This window comes from Microtus oregoni, unplaced genomic scaffold (genome assembly GCF_018167655.1).
Source record: "Microtus oregoni isolate MIOR12 unplaced genomic scaffold, Mior012 000005F_ref0000423, whole genome shotgun sequence".
NCBI lineage: Eukaryota > Metazoa > Chordata > Mammalia > Rodentia > Cricetidae > Microtus > Microtus oregoni.
The window spans coordinates 34,508,645-34,528,265 of NW_024543064.1; the positions used below are offsets into that span (position 1 = coordinate 34,508,645).

A 19,621-nucleotide genomic window follows, 5' to 3' on the forward strand; every position below is an offset into this window, starting at 1 on the left:
AGGAGGAGGTAGAAGAGAGTAATGACACAGATTTCAAGTCTCCAAAGAAACTATGACTCTAGCCCTATAAAAAGGCAGTAATTCCCTTGGGTAAAGCTTTACTACACAGTTCAAATGTGCACTGGATATATTACATCATGGAGAACTGGTTATGCAAGGTCCCAGATATGAGTATTCATAAGGAAAACTCGGGTGAACCTCACACAGGACACAACAGAGCTGGCTCAGTCTTGCGTCTTTCCTGTTCATCACCATGGGGGTGGTGTGCACACAGACTGAACTCAAACTCACCATCTCCCTCTCTTCACATCTCAAACACTGGGATTACAGATGTCTGCCACTACCTTCAACCCTCTCTGGCCAGGATTTACCTGTACATGCATATATGGGTGGGTATACTTGTGTATATATGAGCATATGTGTGTTTGGATACCGGTGTATGCAAGTGCACATTGAGGCCAGAGGATAACCCTAGAAGTCAGCCACAGAAATGCTATCCATTCCTTTGAGACAGAGTCATTCATTAGAAGACAATGCCTCAAAAAAAATAAACAAATAAATAAAATATCACAAAAATACAGGTGCCAAAATAGGAAATTATATTAAAAAACAAAACAAAGCAAAACAAAACAACACTTCAAGCTAGCCTGCTTGTATCATGTAACTTTTTTGTCGTACTGGGGATCAAATCACTAAGCTATTGAGTAGTGCCCCCAGAGCCAGACGAAGGGAACAAAAGAGCTACAGAAATAGTAGACTTGATGACCCTTTCTTCAAGGAATTCAGACAAGAACAATGTTGATACAGAACATTTGCTGAATACAAGGATATGTCAAACACAAACAAAGCATGGGGGTCCGTGCCTGTTACCCTAGTAACCAGGAGGTGGAGGAAGAAAGGGTTTCAACTTTGTGATGATTTGAAAGAAAATGACCCAAAAAGGATTGACACTATTAGGAGGTGTGGTCTTGTGGAGTAGGTATGGTCTTGTTGGAGGAAGTGTGTCACTATGGAGATGGGCTTTGAGGTCTCATATATGCTCAAAGTCCAGTGCCTCAGACCACTTCCTGTTGCCTGCAAAGATGTAGAACTCTCAGCTCCTTCTCCAGTACCATGTCTGCCTGTACACTGCCATGTCCCACCATGATGATAATGTACTGAACCTCTGAACTGTAAGTGAGTCACCTCAATTAAATGTTCTCTTTTATAATAGTTGCTGTGGTCATGGTGTCTCCTTATAGCAATAGAAATCCTAACTAAGAAAGAAGTTGGAACCAGAGACTAGAGTATTACTGTGATAGGCCACACCGTATTTTTAATTGGAGAAATATGGACTTTGGAAGTTCAGGTTAGGAAAGCAGGGGACTGCTTTAAGCTCTGCTTAATTAGTCACACTAGTAGGAACATGGAAGACAGTGGTGTAAAGAACGATTTGAACTGTGGGGCGCTGGCTCAAGAGAGCTCAGAAAAGAGAAAATTAATATGTGACCTAGAGATCATTCTTGTGATATTTTGGTTAAGAATGTGACTGCTTTTTGCCCTTGTCTGAAAAGTCTATCTGAAGCTAAAGAGTATTGGATTAATTCTGTTAGAAGAGGAAATCTCAAAACAGCCTAGTTTAGCCACTGTCATGTGGTTATTAGTGGTAACGCTGATGAAGATTTATAATGAAAAGGAGCAAGCTGAGCAAATAAAGATACAAAATGTAGCCGGCGGTGGTGGCGTTGTCTTTCATCCCAGCAGTCAGTAGGCAGAGACAGGTGGATCTCTGTGAGTTCAAGGCGAGCCTAGTCTACAAGTTGAGTTCTGGGACAGCCAGCCAGAGCTCTTACACAGAGAAACCCTGTCTCAAAAAAAGGACAGATTGAGAAAAGAGATACCAGGAAGTGGAATAGAACTAAATCCTGTGTTCAAGGACATAAGTGGATAGCAGATTAAGAAATGGAATAAAGGGAGTGGTGACCTAATGGCAAGATCCCACCCAGCTAAATTTCCAATTTGTGAAAAGGAATCAAAGAAAAGTTTAGAGCTGGGTGTTAGTAGTGCACACCTTTAATCCCAGCAATCGGAAGGCAGAGGCTGGCAGATCTGAGTTTGAGGCCAGCCTAATCTAACCATCAAGAACAAGAAAGTTGGGCTGGAGAGATGGCTCAGGGGAAGAGACTGCTCTTCCAGAGGTCTGAGTTCAATTCCTAGCAACCACATGGTGGCTCACAATGATCTATAATGAGATCTGGTGCCCTTTTCTGAATACTAAATAAATAAATATAACAAAACAAAAAAGTTGGTGAAGATATAAATGAAGGAGAGGGCCATGTTCTAGTCTCAGCAATCAGCAGAACTTGGCAGCTTTGGCCACGTGGTTTTAGAGTTATGGACAGGAGAAAGGGGCTATGAAAATTTGCCCTCACGACTAAGGGAAGCCACTGAGGCCAGATATGTGTCAGGGTCCCTGCATAGAGGCCTACAGAGGCCATTTTGTGAAGCTGTAAAGTTGGAGATCCCAAGATATCGAAGATGCCAGAGCTAGCTGGTTTTTGGTCTTGCTTTGATTCAGTATTTCCTCACTATGCTCCTTTCACTACATTTTGGAATGGTAATGTATATCCTGTGCTATTATATGTTGGAAGTATTATGTGATCTACTTTTTGATTTTGGATTTTACAGGGAATTACAGTTAAAAGATTGCATGAATCTCAAAAGAGATTTTGAACTTTAGACTTTTTTTTTGAGTTTGAGACTGTTATAGACTATGGGAACTTTTGAAGTTGGAACAAATACAATTTTGCATTATGATATAGCTACAAGTCTTTGGGGGCCAAGGAGTGGAATCTGGTGGTTTGAAAGAAAATGGGAACCTCAAAGGGAGTGGCACTATTAGGGGGTGTGGCCTTGTTGGAAAAAGTGTGGTTTTGTTGGAGGAAGTGTGTTACTGTGGAGGTGGACTTTGAGGCCCACCTACATTGAATACTATTCCACAGATGGAATTACAACATGGTTTTTCAGCTATTTCTTCTTTTATTCATATTTGGGTGTGGGGAGGGTAAGGGTAGATCTTACTAGTACCTGGGCTGGTCTCAAACTGGAGAGCCAACTGTCTCAGCCTCCTGAGTATACAGATTACAGGCATGAGCAAACACAGCTGGCCTTTACTCATCTCTTTGTTTTGTTTTTCGAGACAGGGTTTCTCTGTAGCTTTTGGAGCCTGTTCTGGAACTAGCTCTTGTAGACCAGGCTGCTCTCAAACTTACAAAGATCCGCCTGCCACTGCCTCCCAAGTGCTGGGATTAAAGGCGTGCGCTGCACCACCCGGCTCCTTTACTCATCTCTTATTTACTTTTATGAACCTGACATATACTGCAACTGCTAATCTTTACTTTTAATATTTTAGATCTACTTATTTTATTTTATGTGTATGACATTTTGCCTGCACTTATGCATGTGCATCATGTGTGTATGGTGTCTGCAGAGGTCAGAAGAAGGCATCAGGTCCCCAGAAATCAGAGTTATGAATATCCGTGAGCTGCTATGTAGGTGCTGGGGACCAAATCATAGTTCTCTGCAAGAACAGCAACTGCTGAGCCATCTCTCCAGCCCCAGACATTGCTGATCTTATCAACAAACTTCAAAGAGGAAAAGCTGAGGCTATGGCACTCAAACTACTTCCTTTATACTAATATTGAGAGGGGGAAATATGAAACTCAGCATTTATACTACAATTGATTATAGTCATTATTAGACTAGCCACTGAAATGCAATTACATTTCATTTCTTCTATAATTTTTTGCCTTTCAAAATTTTTACTTATTTTATGTCCACCACCAGTTTTCCTCAAAGTCACCAACAGAATCATGAACTCTTTTGAATATGGTTTCTCGAACCTTGCCAAAAACATCAAGAAATGTGTATTATATTCCTCACATTCTGAAGTTCAGTACCTCTTCTGAAACTCATAACCCTTATATTCATTAGACAACTTGGTCTTTGTTGTACAGAAGTCATCTTGGGACTTCTAACTACTTTAACCCTCCTCATTTTGTTCTTTGTTTGGTTGATTTGTGACAGCATCTCACTCTGTAGTTCAGGCTGTAATGGAACTCACTATGTAGTTAAGGATGGCTTTGAATTCCTAATCTCCCCACCTCTGTTTCCCAAATGCAGTTTTTACAGGACTGTACCATGATGTATGGCTTGTCCTCTGAGACAGGGTCCTATTACGTGGTCCAATCTGGTCTTCAACTTGCAGTGAGCCTCCTTCCCAACCTCCCGAGTGCTGTGATTACAGATGTTCCTGACCATGCCCAGTCTCTTCATAACACATTCAAGAGGCTGAGAGTGGGAGAGAACCCATTCCCAAAAGTTTTCTGGGAGGCAGAGGCAGGTGAATCTCTGTGAGTTTGAAACCAGCCTGATCTATAGAGTGAGTTCCAGGACAGCAAGAGATATACAGAGAAACCCTGTCTCAACAAACAAAACAAAAAAAGTTCTCAGTTGTTTGTCTCTCTGTCTCTCTCATGACCACACACATGCATGCATGTATGCGCACACACACTGGACTAGCTGGTTTTGGTAAACTTGACACAAACCTTGACTTATCTGGAAAGAGGAAATTTTAATTGAGAAAATACCTCCTTAACATTGGCCTATAAGATATTTTCCTGATTAATGGTTGATGAGGGAGGGCTCAGTCCACTGAGGATGGTGCCACCCCAGGCAGATGGTCCTGGATGTTGTAAGAAAGCAGTCTGAGCAAACTATGAGGAACAAGACAGTAAGCAGCAACTGCCATGGCCACTGCTTCAGTTCCTGCTTCCAGGCTTCTGTCCTGGAATTCCCTCAATGATGTATTATGATATGAAAATTGTAAGATGAAATAAACTTTTTTCTTTCCATGTTGCTTTTGGTCATGATGTTTTAGTACAGCAATAGAAACTCTAGCACACATACATACAAATAATGAATAATAAAAAATATAATAAAAAATTTTAAGTCAGATATAGCAGTGCATACCTGAAATCCCAACATTTGGAAGGGTGAGGCAGGAGGACTGCTATGAGTTACAGGTCAGCCTGAGCCACCAGGCCCAGCTGCAGATGATGCTTTAAGAGCTCTCATCTCTGAAGTCTCTTTCACCCAGATACTAGGATTACAATGATAAAATCTGAGAGCTCTCCTTTAACCTACCCTGGAACACATGCACAGACATGTGCATCTATGCACACACTCTAATATAATACATTTGCAGACCTCATCATTTAAGAGTCAGCATTTAATTTGATATGACTTAATACTACTGATGTGTTCCCAATCCTTCCTTTGAGAATGAAACCAAAGCCCAGAGATCAGATAATAATATGCCCTAGATAACACTTGGGACATTTGAGCTGTGTTAAATATATTAGAGAGAAAGAATAAATATAGGAAGACATTTGTCTAAGGGATTTCTGATTCATGTCTAAAAATCAATATTGAGCCATCAAAAACTTTTTTTTTTTTTTTGGTTTTTCGAGACAGGGTTTCTCTGTGGCTTTGGAGCCTGTCCTGGAACTAGCTCTGTAGACCAGGCTGGTCTCGAACTCACAGAGATCCGCCTACCTCTGCCTCCCGAGTGCTGGGATTAAAGGCGTGCGCCACCATCGCCCGGCTCATCAAAAACTTTTGAAGGAATAAACCACAGTAACTGGAAATATAACAAGAGGCTCTACATTCCACACCCAGCACAGAAAGCTTGGGGAAGACTATTCAGTTAGGAGCTACACATCAGGAGGAATGAAAACAAGAAGACAAAGAGAGAAATAATGTTTTCTCCAGATAAGAGTAAAGAAGGCTGAAGTACAACAAAAGGAACAGATTCACAGGTCTTCAAGGTTCAGGATCAAGCCCAGGAACAAAGGAACACTGAAGATGACGAGCATTTTTCAGGCTGGCTAACTGGAAAGATGGCTGTTTTCACAAGGACCCTCAGGGCACTAGCTGATACTAATCTTTCCTGCTCTTTCCCCGACCCTTTCCTCTTCCTTCTCCTCTGTGCTAGTGATTAAACCCACAGCACATTTGATCTTCGAGCTACACTCCAGCCACATCTATTTCTTTTCCTTTTGTTGTCTTTGTTCTTTTGATTTTTTTTTTTTTTTTGAGACAGGTTTCTCTGTGTGTAGACCTAGCCATCCTGGAACTCGCTCTGTAGACCAGGCTGGCCTTGAAGTCTGATTCTCCTGCCTTTGCCCCCTGAGTGCTGGGATTAAATGTGTGCACCACTACTGCTGCTCCCATTAATTTCTTACATGCATAGTTTGCTACCTAAAGGGACTGGAAGAAAATGGGTCCCCGTTTCCTTTGTACTCAACGCTAGATAATCTGTCCCACAGCTCACCTAGATAGTAAATACTTGGTAAGCAGAAATCACATTCTCTATGATAACAAATGCAATTTTATTTTGCTGCAAAGCTGAACTTGTACTCTTGGTCATTCTGCCTCTATACTGAACACAGGCATATACCACCATGCCCAGCTTGAGCTAAAGAAACTTTGAACAAACACTAGTAGTTAGGGAGTGGGGACATAATACTTCAGTGAGACCCTACTTTCAATTAACAAACAGTACCAAAAAGCTAGTAGTAGGCCCGTCTGAGGATGGTGAGATCTGTAATTGAAGAATTTGGTGGAAGGTTGAAGCAGGATGATGCAAATTTGAGGCTTGCCTGGCTTCATATCAAGACCCTGTCTCAGACACAGAGATGGGGTGCAGCAAGACAGCTGAGCAGGGAGGGTGCTTGCAACAAAAACTGACAACACGACACCAATCACTGCAGCCTTCACAGTGAGAGGGGAGAGCCACCTCCTGCAAGTTGTCCCGTGACCTCCATACATGTGCATGTAACATGGGCACACACACATATGCATCCATACATAATTAATAAATGCAATTTTTTTAAAGGAAGAGGGATGGGATATAGATTACTTGACAGAGCACACAGCATGCATAAAACCCAGGATTCTATGCCCAGGACTGCATAAAACTGGGAATGATGGTACATGCCTATAATCTCAGCACTTGGGAGGTAGAGGCAGAAGGATCAGATGTGCAAGGATACCTTCTACTACACAGTTAGTTCCCAAACTAGGCTACATAATACCTATCTTTAAAAAAAATAAAAAATACACAGGCAAGCGAGATGGCCCAATGAGTAAAGGGACTTACTGCAAAATCCTGATGACCTGAGTTCAATCTCTGGAACCCATGTAAACATCGAAGAAGAAAACTGTTTCTACAAAGTTGTCCTCTGATCCCCAACAAGCACCCACCACATACATATATCATATAAAGACACACTAGAATCAAAATTTAATAAAAAGGAAAAGGTGAGTGGTATAGCCGGGCGGTGGTGGCGCATGATTTTGATCCCAGCCTTTGGGAGGCAGAAGCAGGTGGATCCCTGAGTTTGAAGCTGGTCTACAGAGTGAGTTCCAGGACTACCAGGCTTACACAGAGAAACTCTATCTCCAAAAAAAAAAAAAAAAAACCAAAAATAAAAATAAAAAATTAAGTGGTAAAACGTGTATGAGGATTCTAAAAGGAATATTAAATTCCTCATAGCATGAAGAATAACAAAGAGACATGAGAACAAATCCTGGCCAGGTCTTTAGGAAGGCCACTGGGAAATGGAAATTAGCAGGATGTGGAATTGGGTTACAGATCCTGAGCACAAGACTTCCTGGCATAAACAACTCTATTCACAAGAAGTCCAAACTATCAATTCCTCCAAGCTCAACAAAGTACTTCATTGTTTATGTAACGGATGACTTAGAACTGATATTAAAACCCACCAATCTTAACTATACCTATGTATGAAAATATACGTACAAACATGAGCTATCTACCCTCAACACCAGTGCCTTGCCCAGTCCACTCATTTTCATTCATCTATTTATTTACCCACCCATTGCTGGGATTATAAGTATGTGCCTCCACATCCTGCTATTCTTTTCCTTCTAAATGGAAATCTAAGTAGCGAAGATGATAGAAGAAAAAACTGTAGTAAGGAGGTTAGGGTCAAGAAAAGGAGGGAAAAAAGCTCCAACAACTCAGCTGGCCTCTCCTGCTGGGCATGCAGCAGCTCTGGCAGCAGAGGAACACGGTATGCCAGAGGATCAGATGCCTGCCCTCCAGTAGGCCTCCCACAGCCTTCTTTCTCCACACAGACTTTCAAAATCACTAACTCAGTCATTTTCTTCCTTCCTTCCCTTCTTTCATAGGAAGTTTCTCTTTGTTTGTTTAATTTTGTTTTGTTCTTGAAGTCAAGGTTTCACTATGCAGTCCTGGCTGTCCTGGAACTGCGTAGACCACCTGCCTCTGACTCTGCTGGGGTTAAAGGTGTGCACCACTATGCCCGGCTCAGGACAACGTTTCTTTAAAACCCTTATAAGCTCGGGGCTAAAGAGATGGCTTGGCTACTTCTGAAGAGAATCTGGGTTCAATTCTAAGCTTATGCTGTAACTCCAGTCCCACAAGTGCTGGCTTACACTGGCACTGCCATACCTGTAGGCAAAAGACTCAAACTCATCCAGGTGTGGTGGTCCATGCCTGCCATTCTAGCACTTGGATGGTAAAGCAGGAAGAGCAGGAGTTCAATGTCAGTTTCAGCTACGCAATGAGTTCAAGGCCAGCCAACTCTACAAAGACCAATGGGGGGAGATTTCTTACAAAAACTATTTATGGTGACACACACTTGTAACTTCAAGTCTTGAGGCCAGCTTGAGCACTTCTGATATTACAAACATCTTATACAAATATCCTACTTAAATACATATTAAATTATATTGCCTTGTGCAATTTCATTTGGAAGCATGCTTACCTCACTAATATATGAAGTTAATTAAAGTGAGAAATATTAATATATTGATTACTAAGAAAGATATTCAACCTTTTAAAAAAGATTCTATTTATTTTTATTTCAGGTATATAAGTATTTTGTCTGTGTATATGCATTTGCACAACATATATGCCTGGTTCCCACAGACAACCAGAAGAGGGTGTTAGATCCTCTGGAACTGGAGTTTACTAACAGCTGTGGCTGGGAATGGAACCCCTATCCTCTGCAAGAGCAGCCAGTACTCTTAATTGCTGAGCTACCTCCAGCCAGTAAAATATAATATTAAAAAATTTTTAATTAAATTTATTTCATGCATGCATATGTTTATGTGTGTGTGGAGAGGGAGAGGAAAGAGAGAGACAGATACTGCATCTTAAGCATAAAAAGAGGTCAATGAAAGTCTAGCTAAAAGTAGAGCCAATATTATATTTTCTTCCTCTGCCATATGGGACCCAGGGGCCAAACTTAGGTCATCAGGCTTGGGTCAGGCACATTTACCCTCTGTGTCATCTTACTGCCCAAGCCTTTTAAATGTAAAAACAATTCTCAACAGCAAACTCTATCTCCTAAATGAGTACTCATGGTTTAGGGTGGAAAGTTTTATGCCATAATTTTGCTGTTATTTTTATTTGCTGACTTAATTACAATTCTTCAAAAAGGCAATTAAGTTAAATAACCACATAGAGACCAGTCTTTTATCTCTGACAAATTACTAATCACAGTAGGAAACAATTATTATAATGAGCTAGTACTAACATTCTGGTGAGAATAAAGCAACTTGAGACGGGAAGTTGCCTTATTAAATACTTGTTAATTATAGGAAATTAAGTTGTAATAGAGAGAAAAAGACCAAGAGCCTAGCTAAACCCCGGTAAGACGGACTGCAAGATAAAGTACTCCTGTAGCAAGCCTCCAATAATGTCTCTTACCGATCCTGGGGAGACTGAAAATCCATTACCTGAGGATGTTGGGATGGGAGAGTCTATTCATGAGCTGCATCTCTTTCAGCAGGTTTGCTCGGTTACTGTTCAGCGTGTTCATCTTGAGAGCCATCACCTGACCAGAAGCTCTGTGTCGCACCTAGGAAGTAAGAGTAAGAATGTTAAGGGCGGCAGCTATATATGACATCAGAGTCTCTACATGTAGAGCATACCAGGATGTTTTAGTGCCAGCTTAGGTAAAATAAATAAATGCGAACACATGGCCAGCTTGGGCTACATAGTGAGATATTGTCTTAACAAAAAATTACATTTGTCCAACTCCACTAATCAAGATAAATTTTTTTCATTCAAAACCAAAATTGTTCTATACCTAGCTGGCTAGAAATGTAATATTAATCATATCTTGCTTGTTTTTGCTTTAATGGTTTTTTGGGGGAGAGGTATGGGACACAGGCCCAGATTGGCCCCAAACTTCCCATATATCTGAGGATGAACTGAATACCTTATCCTCCAGGTTGGATTACAAGCGCCTGACATCACATGCAGCAAGGATGTGATTAGGTTATGTATCTCTGAATGGCCGGGAACTCAACTCTGTTGCTTGCCTGACTACAGCATCATGCAACCTCCTGACTCAGCCTCCAAGTGCTAGAATTATAGGCAGGAACCACCACACCTATGAGGACTTTTTTAGGCTACTTCCTTAAGGCCAACATTGGTGACTTTAGGACACTAGAAGGAAACAGTCCCTTCTGTCGATTTTTATGTGCGGGGGAGGGAAGAAATGAGTAAGCCTTATGTAACAGTGAGCTATAAACTGTCTTTATAAGACACTTTCTAAGGCACGAGAATGACACACTTTCAACTTACACTGGGCGCCATAAAAATGTATCTCTAAGAGAACAAAAACAGGGCTGAACATGGCTTAAGGGTAGAGTATTGTACGCACCATGCACAAAGTCCTGTGTTTAACCCTAGTGCGCTAGACACATGAGCATGCACAATGCGTGCACTCACAGACAAGGTGGGGGTCAGGGAGAGAAGTTACACATAGAAGGAGGTCAGTGACTCTTTTAGAGCATATACTGTAGTAGCACAACCCAGAACACTTGATAATAATATAAATTCTATAAAGTTGGATACCATAAACATGGATCATACCACTTACAGTATTATCCATAAACACAATGGAAAGTCTATTTCTAGAAGCAGATGCCCACTACAGAATTCACTTCATTTTATTGATGGAAATTATATTCTTCATATACTTCATAGGTTTTATTTAAAAAAAAAAAAACAACTGTCATATTAGGCCAGGAGTGGTGGTGCCCGCCTTTAGTACCAGCACTAGGAAGGCAGAGGCAGAGTTCAGTCCCCAGGCTCTGGGTTGGGTGGCTCACAACCAACAGGAGGATCTGATGCCTCTGGCCTCCATGAGCGCCTTCACGCATATGTGCATACCCATACACAGACACAGATGCACATAAGTGAAAACAAAATCTTTTAAAAAAGAATAAATTCTGGGTCAGTGTGGTGACTCAGTGGGTAAAGATGCTTAATGCCAAACTTGGTGATCTGAATTCAATCTCAAGGACCCACACAGAGGAATGAAAGCACACATTCCCACAAGTTGTACACACACACACACACACACACATACACACAGTATCAATAAACCTAAGTTTTTAAATCTAATTTCAGAACTGATACAATAGGGGCTTGCAAAACAAAGCTATTGCCATTCTGTGAACTTCAGGAGTATTTCTTTACATCCACTTAGTCTTCACCCTCTAAAGGCGCAGTGGAATAACAGTAACACTAACAGTTTCATGTATCTGTTAACACAGGACATGGCACAGCTTATCTTGTACTTAAAGCATCAATGGTTTGCGGTGGCCACAGCAGAAGAGAAGAGCTGGAAAGCTACAGAAGCCACAGAAGGCCAAAGGCAAAGGCTGGCAGACTTTCCCCTCATCTAGATCCTCCTAGAGATCTGGAAGCCAACTCCCTTCTCAGCGCATCACTGATACTGTTGTCGTGTACCCCGTGATTGATGAAAGAGAAGTGGCTTTCCTTTCTAGATTCTGCGTGGATAAGTTAAAGGAGATCTTTATATACAAAGATCTCAACGGCAGTATTTTTCCAGCACTCTTCACAAAAAACATCCATGTTTTAGTGGGGTTCTCCTCTACTGTCACTTTCACCCTCCCATCTGAAGACTGTTACTCTTGAGATTCTTGCTATCATTTTTGAAACTGAGTCTTGAGTGGACTGGGACTCATCACAGAACACAGGATGGTCTCCGACTTGCAGGGAGTACTGGACTACAAGCAGGTGCCACCATATCTTGGTTAACTCTGAATTTTCTTTTCCTAGTTTCCAGGCTGCCCTCCACCGCCCAGCACACTCTGATCTAAGAATATTTACACAGCACTTGGGAGACAAAAGCAGGTGAATCTCTAAGTCTGAGCCCAGCCCGGTCTACAAAGCGAGTTTCAGGACAGTCAGGGCTCCACAGAGAAACCCTGTCTCGGAAAACAAAACAAAACAAAACAAACAAAAAAGGATATTGGATAATAAAACAAGTAACATTCAGGGATAAGCAATTTGTCTTCTCTCCCCCTCCTCCCCCCCCCCCGTGCCCTCTGCCTTTATTTGCTTTTGTTTTAAAGACAGGGTTTCACTACACAGCTCTAGACCAACATAACCTTAAATTTACAGATAAGCCAGCCCCTGCCTCCCAAGTGCTGGAGTTAAAGATGAACTGCTACTTGCTTTCTTGCTTGTTTGCTCTTTCTTTAAGGTTTATTTTGGTTAGGTAGTATATACCTTTAATCCAACTGCTCAAAAAGCAGAGGCAGGTGGATCTCTGTGGGCAGCCTGGTCTACATATCCAGGACAGCCAGAGTCACATAATAGAGTTTCTCTCAAAAAAACATTTTAGGCCGGGTGATGGTGGCACATGCCTTTAATCCCAGCACTCGAGAGGCAGAGGCAGGCGGATCTCTGTGAGTTCGAGACCAGCCTGGTCTACAGAGCTAGTTCCAGGACAACCTCCAAAAGCCGCAGAGAAACCCTGTTTCAAACAAACAAAAAAAAAAAAAAATCAAAAAAACATTTTAAAGGTATATTTATTTTCTTGTATGAGTGTTTTACTTGCATGAATATATCATGTGCATAGCTAGTGTTTGAAGAGTTCAGAAGAGATCTCAGATCTCCTGAAACTGGAGTTAGGAATTGACCCCAGTCTCTACAAGGATAACGAGCACTCTTAACCACTTATGCCAACCCCCACTTTTTAAAGACAGTTTAACTATGTAGCTCTGGCTATCCTCAAACTCAATATGTTATCACGCCTGGCTTTCACTGATTTTAAATTTCTTTATTTAGTGTATGCATGGGGGGGAGGCAACAGACGCGCACATGTGGAAGCCAGAAGCCAGCTTTCAGAGGCCAGTTCTCTCCTTTCACCATGTGGGGTGCTGTTATCTGATGAGCCATCTCCTCAGGCCTATTTACCTTTTTATTTATTCATTTTCTTACAGTGCCAGGAAGCAAAAAACTAGGACTTTTCACATGTATCCTACCATTAAACTATACTTGCAGCCTCAATGGCAACAAGTGATACTGGTCAATACTAATCCATATGATTGGCTGACTTCTTTTAGACATGGTCTATTTAGCCCTTGTTGGTCTGAAACACCCTATGAAGACTAGTCAGGCCTCAGACTCACAGAGATTCTTCTGCCTCTGTCTCCCAAGTGCTGGGATTATAGGCAAATGCCACAAGGATCTTGTGTTCTTTCTACTTTCTCTCTTTATATATATTCTCATTGATTTCAGCAGCAAGTAGGTAGTGATTGCTTGGGTCTGTGGGGAAAGAGGAAGCACAGGGCATGGAGACTATTTAAATTAATCCAATTAGGGGGCAAGGCTAGGAGGAGAGGAGGGAGGGGAAACTGTGGCCAGGACGTAAAATAATTTTTTTAATTAAAAAATAAAAATGAAATAATCTAAAGTTAAATACTGGTGGTGACTACACAAAAACTGAATATTGTCAAAATCTCTCTCTCTCTCTCTTTCTCTCTCTCTCTCGTTCTTTTGAAGCAGCATTTTTCTGTGTAACAGCTCTGGCTGTCCAGGAACTCACTTTGTAGAGCAGGTTGGCCTAGAACTCACTGAGAAGCAAATAAAGTGACAGTTAAGTCTGCTGAGATGGCTCTGCAGGTGAAGGCACTCACCACCAAACTGATATCTGAGCTTGTTCCTTTGGACCCTCAGGGTGGAAGGAGAGAAATGACTTTCTGGAATTGTCCTCTCACTTCCACATGTGTACCATGTACAGACAGAGTGCATACCCACACACAAACAAATAAATAATTGTAAAAAGCAGGGATAGTTAATAGAGGAGAAACTTTAGTTCAATTACAATATTCGTGAATATCATTCACGTATATTGACATTTTAACCATATTTAAAAACAAAGTACAAAGAAAACTACTCAAGTTTGGAGCTAGGAGTATCACTCAGTGGTACAGTTGCACACTAAGCAAGCTCAGGCCTTGAGTTTAATCCCCAGTTCATGGGCATAAGAGACAACAAAGCGGAAGGGGCAATATTCAACTGTGAACAGCATATGAAAAATTATCTTATATTTAAATTAACATTTATTAGCGGTTGATTACACACACAAAAGGTATTTTCTGGAAATGATTAATTTGAAGACAGACATAGTTGTTCACACCTTTAATCCCAGCACTTGGGTTGCAGAGGCAGGATGATCTCTGGGAGTTCAAGGTCATATTGGTCTACAGAGCAAGTTCCAGAACAGCAAGGGCTACGTATGGAGACTCTGTCTCAGAAAATCAAAATAAATAGGCTGTTTGTATTTCTAGTCAAGAAGTCACAATGAGTGTACAATAAATATACAGAAAGTTGGTATAGAAACATTAATATCAAACAAAATACAGTTCAAAGCAGTTATTTTCCAGAGATGATAAGAACTCATTTGGGAGGTTGCTCAAGGTTTTCAGGAGAGTCTTCTGGTTATAAGAATGACCAGGGCTGAGGAGTGCTGCTGGCCAGAGATGCTTGACCAAAGTCATCTTACAAGGTACAGGATGGTCCTGCATAAACACCATCCATATGCTCTCTAAAACTCAAGTAACTTGCCAGTTATTCATACAGATGAAAAAATAAGACAGAGCTGTTTGATCTGACTCTATTATGTTAAAAAAAATAAATCTACCTTGAATGGTTTTAACACATACTCATTTCTTTTCAGAGCTGGAAACTGAACTTAGGGCCTCATACTTGCCAGACACTCTACCGCTCAGCTATATTCCCAGCCCCAAATTCTGGTTATTTCAGAGCATGCTTCTAAGCTGGTGACCAATTCAGAGCATCTGGCCACAACAGGCAGTTGAGCCCAAGGTAGCACACCTGTGTCAGACTCCATGGGTAGCTTTTATATCCAGGGTAATTTATTTAGTCTTTCCTATCAGAGCATCAGATACAAGTGCAAAGTGTATTTTTGGCTTAAGGGGAGGCAGCTCGTGTACACAAAAAAGCTTGCTTTAATTAATTGCTTGTTATAATTAATTTGACCATGATGATTTTGGTTGGTGGTCTTGGGATTAACATTAACTTCAAACTTGTTATGTAGTTGAGACTGGCAATGAACTCCTGACCTCTTGCCTCCCGTTCACAAGTGCAAGTAATAGAATTACAACAGGTTTGTGTGATGTTGAGACTTAAACCCAGAGTCTTCTGCATACTAGGTAAGTACTGAACTATATCTCAAGACTGTTTGGGTTGTTGTTTGTTTTTTCTTAAATCCAAACTGTCTAGCATTCTTGAGGTTCTGGATTCAATCCCAGAATCACACTAAGAAAACAAACCAAAAATGAAGGGCCAGCAGTGGCTCAGTCAGTAAGACTTGCTGCACAAGCACTGAGGACCTGTAATCCAAGAGCAGAGGAGAATGAGACAGGAGGACTTCTGAGGCTTGTCAATCAGGCAATTACTCCAAGTTCAGTGAGAGAGAGAGAGAGATGCTGTCTCAAACAATAAGGCACAGAGTAACTGAAGACACCTAACATGACCTTTGCCCTCTATACACAAGTACACATACAGGAACACACACAGTATGGCAGTGGGCAGTGCATGCCCATAATCCTGGACTAAGGAAGAAGGAGCAGGAAGAGAAGAACTTCCAGGATTTTGAGGCTAGTCTGGGCTATATGAAACCCTATATCAAAAAGAACAACAAAATGAGTTAAAGGTCACCTTCAAACACTAAGAAAATACAGAATAATCCCAAATAAGTATAAAGACAAAGGCAGAATTATGAAGCAGGAAATAAACCACTCACAGAGTACTATAAAACTATTCAACAAGCCAAAAACTAATTTTAGGAGAGAATTATTAGATCTAAAACCAGACAAGCAAAAAAAAAATTTAAGTAGGGGCTGGAGAGATGGCTCAGAGGTTAAGAGCACTGGCGCTGCTCTTTCAGAGGTCCTGAGTTCAAGTCCCAGGAACTACATGGTGGCTCAAAATCATCTGTAATGAGATCTGGTGCCCTCTTCTGGCCTGCATTCAAACATATAGGCAGAATACTGTATACACAATAAATAAACAAGTCATTTTTAAAAATTCATCCAGACTTTAAATTTTTCAAGTAAAATATTTATTACCTCTGATTGCTGTCTACCCTTCCACAGTGGTTTGAAAGAGAATAAATACTGCCCATAGACTCAAGTATTTCAACACTTGATCTACAGACTATAGTGCTGTTTGGGCAAGATTAGGAGACACACCACAGTTGAGAGTTTAAAGCCTCCTGCCATTCGAGGTTTGCCCTCTCTGCTTCATGCTTGTGGTTGACAAAGTAAGCACTTAGCTTTCTGATCCTGCCACCATGCTTGCTGCTTGCTCCCATGTCTCCCAACCATGATAGACTCAAGAACTATTAAGCGAAAATCAATTCTTTTTTGCTGTGATAAAGACCATGTCCAAAAGCAACTTGGGGGGGTATCTTAATCAGTGCTCTGTTGCTGTGAAGAGACACCATAACCAAGGCAACTCTTATAAAACAAAGCATTGAACTGAGGCTTGCTTAGTCCATGACCATGGGGCACAAAGCAGACAGGCACAGTGCTGGGGCAGTAGCTGAGAGCTCTGCTTTACAACTGACCAGCAGGGAGGGAGGGAGGCAGAGAGACAGACAGACTGGGCCTGGCCCACACCTCAACAAGGCCACACTTCCTAACACTTCCCAGTTTTACTAACTGGTAACAATGCATTTAAATATCTGAGCCTATGAAGGCCATTGTGGCTCAACACCCCCCCCCCCCCCCCCGAATAAGGCTTATTTTAGCTACAGTTGGAGTTCAGCATGAAAGGAAGTCAGGGCAGGTGCTGAAGCAGAAACCTGGAAGCAGGAACTGACGTAGAGGTCATGGAGGAATACTGCTTGCTTATTGGCTTACTCCTCCTGGCCCACTCAGTTTGCTTTCTTACACAACTCAGGACCGCCTGCCTACGGGTGGCATCCCCTGTGGGCTGGGCCCTCCCACATCAGTCATTAATCAAAAAAAAAAAAAAATGCCCCACAGACTTCCCTAAAAACCAATCTGATGGAGCATTTTCTCAATTGAGGTTCCTTCTTTCCAGATGACTCTAGCTTGGGTCAAGTTGACAAAAACTAGCCAGTATAGAACAAGACCATTTCTAAGGTTTGAAACCCTAAAAAATGGCTGGGCAGTGGTAGCACATACCTTTAATCCTGGCACTCGGGTGGCACAGACAGGTGGATCTCTGTGAGTTCAAGTCAGTCTGGTCTACAAGAGCTAGTTCCAGGACAGGCTCCAAAGTTTCAGAGAAACCCTATCTCAGAAAACTAAAAAAAAAAAAAAGTAAAAGCAGACCCTAAAAAGCATTACATTGTTACCATCTTATTCCTCTCTGGCTTTTCAATGGTTAACTCATTTGTGTGTGATGGGGTTGTACGGTGTAGCATATGTACATTTTCATGAGTACATACATACACATGTGGAGGCAAGAGGTTTCTTCTTCGGTCTACCTTATATTTTAAGATAGGATTTGCCCTTGAGCCTGAAGCCAATGGCTAGGCTTGCTAGCCAGAAAGATTCCATGGATCAGTACACTTCCACCTTCCAAGTGCTAAAATTAGAGACATGTGCAGCTACACCAACTTTTCACACTGATGCTGGAGATCCAGACTCAGGTCCTCAGGACTGCAGGGCAGGCACTTTACTAACGAAGCCATCTTCCCATAACCATCCTTTTTACAGACGTGGACTAATGCAGTTGAGGATGGGACTTCAATTTGCTACATTGGGGAACATGGCATTGAACCTTGATCCTTCTGCTTCTGCCTACCATGTGCTGGGATTGCAGGCATAAGCGACTAAGTGATAAGGTACAAACAAGGTATGTTCTTTTTTGTTTGTTTGTTTTTTTGTTTTGTTTTGTTTTGTTTTTCGAGACAGGGTTTCTCTGTAGCTTTGGAGCCTGTCCTGGCACTAGCTCTTGTAGACCAGGCTGGCCTCGAACTCACAGAGATCCACCTGCCTCTGCCTCCCGAGTGCTGGGATTAAAGGCGTGCGCCACCGCCGCCCGGCACAAGGTAGGTTCTTTTTCCTCTTCATTTTCTCTTTTGAAAACCCCTGCAATGTATCTTCAGTCCTATATTAGTTATTCACCTTATACCTAACAAGACCAAATACCTAACAAGAAGCAATTTTGGGAGGAAGAATTTATTTTGTTCGAGAGTATAGTCCATCATGAAGGCAACATCACGTGTGAGCATGCAGCCAGTCCGTGGCATCTGCAGTCAGGAGGGAGAGATGCAGGGAGGGATGCTCTGGCTGAGCTCACTTTACTCTTTTTATTCAGCCCACGGGATGGTATTGCCCACATTTCAAAGTGAACTTTTCCTCCTCATCTAAATCACACAGGAAAAACCTCACAGACACTCAGAGGTTTGTATTTTCAAGCTGATTCTAAATCTTCTCAAGTTGACCATAAAGACTGACCATCACAGGCCAGGCACGTCTGTCAAGTCTGACCACTTGAATTTGATCCCTGAAACTCATACAGAACCAACTCTTGAAAGTTATTTTCTGACCTCTAATTGTGTGCCACGGCATGTGTGCGTGCACACGCACGCGCACACACCACACACACACACACACACACACACACACAGACACTCATTTTTAAAAAGAAATTTTTTTAAAGGTTGGTTTGTTTGTTTATTTGTTTATTTGTTTATTTATTTATTTATACAATATCCTGCCTGTAGGCCAGAAGAGGGCACCAGACTTCATTACAGATGGTTATGAGCCACCATGTGGTTGCTGGGAATTGAACTCAGGATCTTTGGAAGAGCAGTCAGTGCTCTTAACCGCTGAGCCATCTCTCCAGCCCCAAGAAAAAAAAATTTTTTTAAATACCGCAAGCTCACTGAAATTTATGGTAGACCTGGCAACTTCCCAAAGAATACAGAACTTATTTCTGATTTCTACTTGTATGTCGTGCTACTTCATTTTTCTTTTTGTTTTTAAATCTTTGTGTGGCCAAGTGTGGTGGCACACACATTTAAACCTAGTACATGAAAGGCAGAGGCAGGTGGCTCTCTATGAGTTTGAGGTCAAACTGGTCTACATAGTGAGTTCCAAGCCAGTCATGACTATATAGTGAGACCCAGTCTCACAAAACACATATATACAAAACAAAAACAAATCTTTATGTGTATGCATCAGGCTAGCTGGCCCAACA

At 41.6% G+C, this 19,621-nt stretch overlaps 1 protein-coding gene across 3 annotated transcripts in view; it reads right to left on the bottom strand.

Annotated features, from left to right (window-relative positions):
- Positions 1-19,621, bottom strand: part of Tesk2 (testis associated actin remodelling kinase 2) — a 109,092-nt gene that overhangs the window by 46,922 nt on the left and 42,549 nt on the right. For all 3 annotated transcript variants that reach the window (XM_041653098.1, XM_041653097.1, XM_041653096.1), the window contains exon 3: positions 9,832-9,953. In XM_041653098.1, coding sequence (XP_041509032.1) covers positions 9,832-9,953 — 122 coding nt within the window. The remainder of the gene's footprint in view (positions 1-9,831; positions 9,954-19,621) is intronic.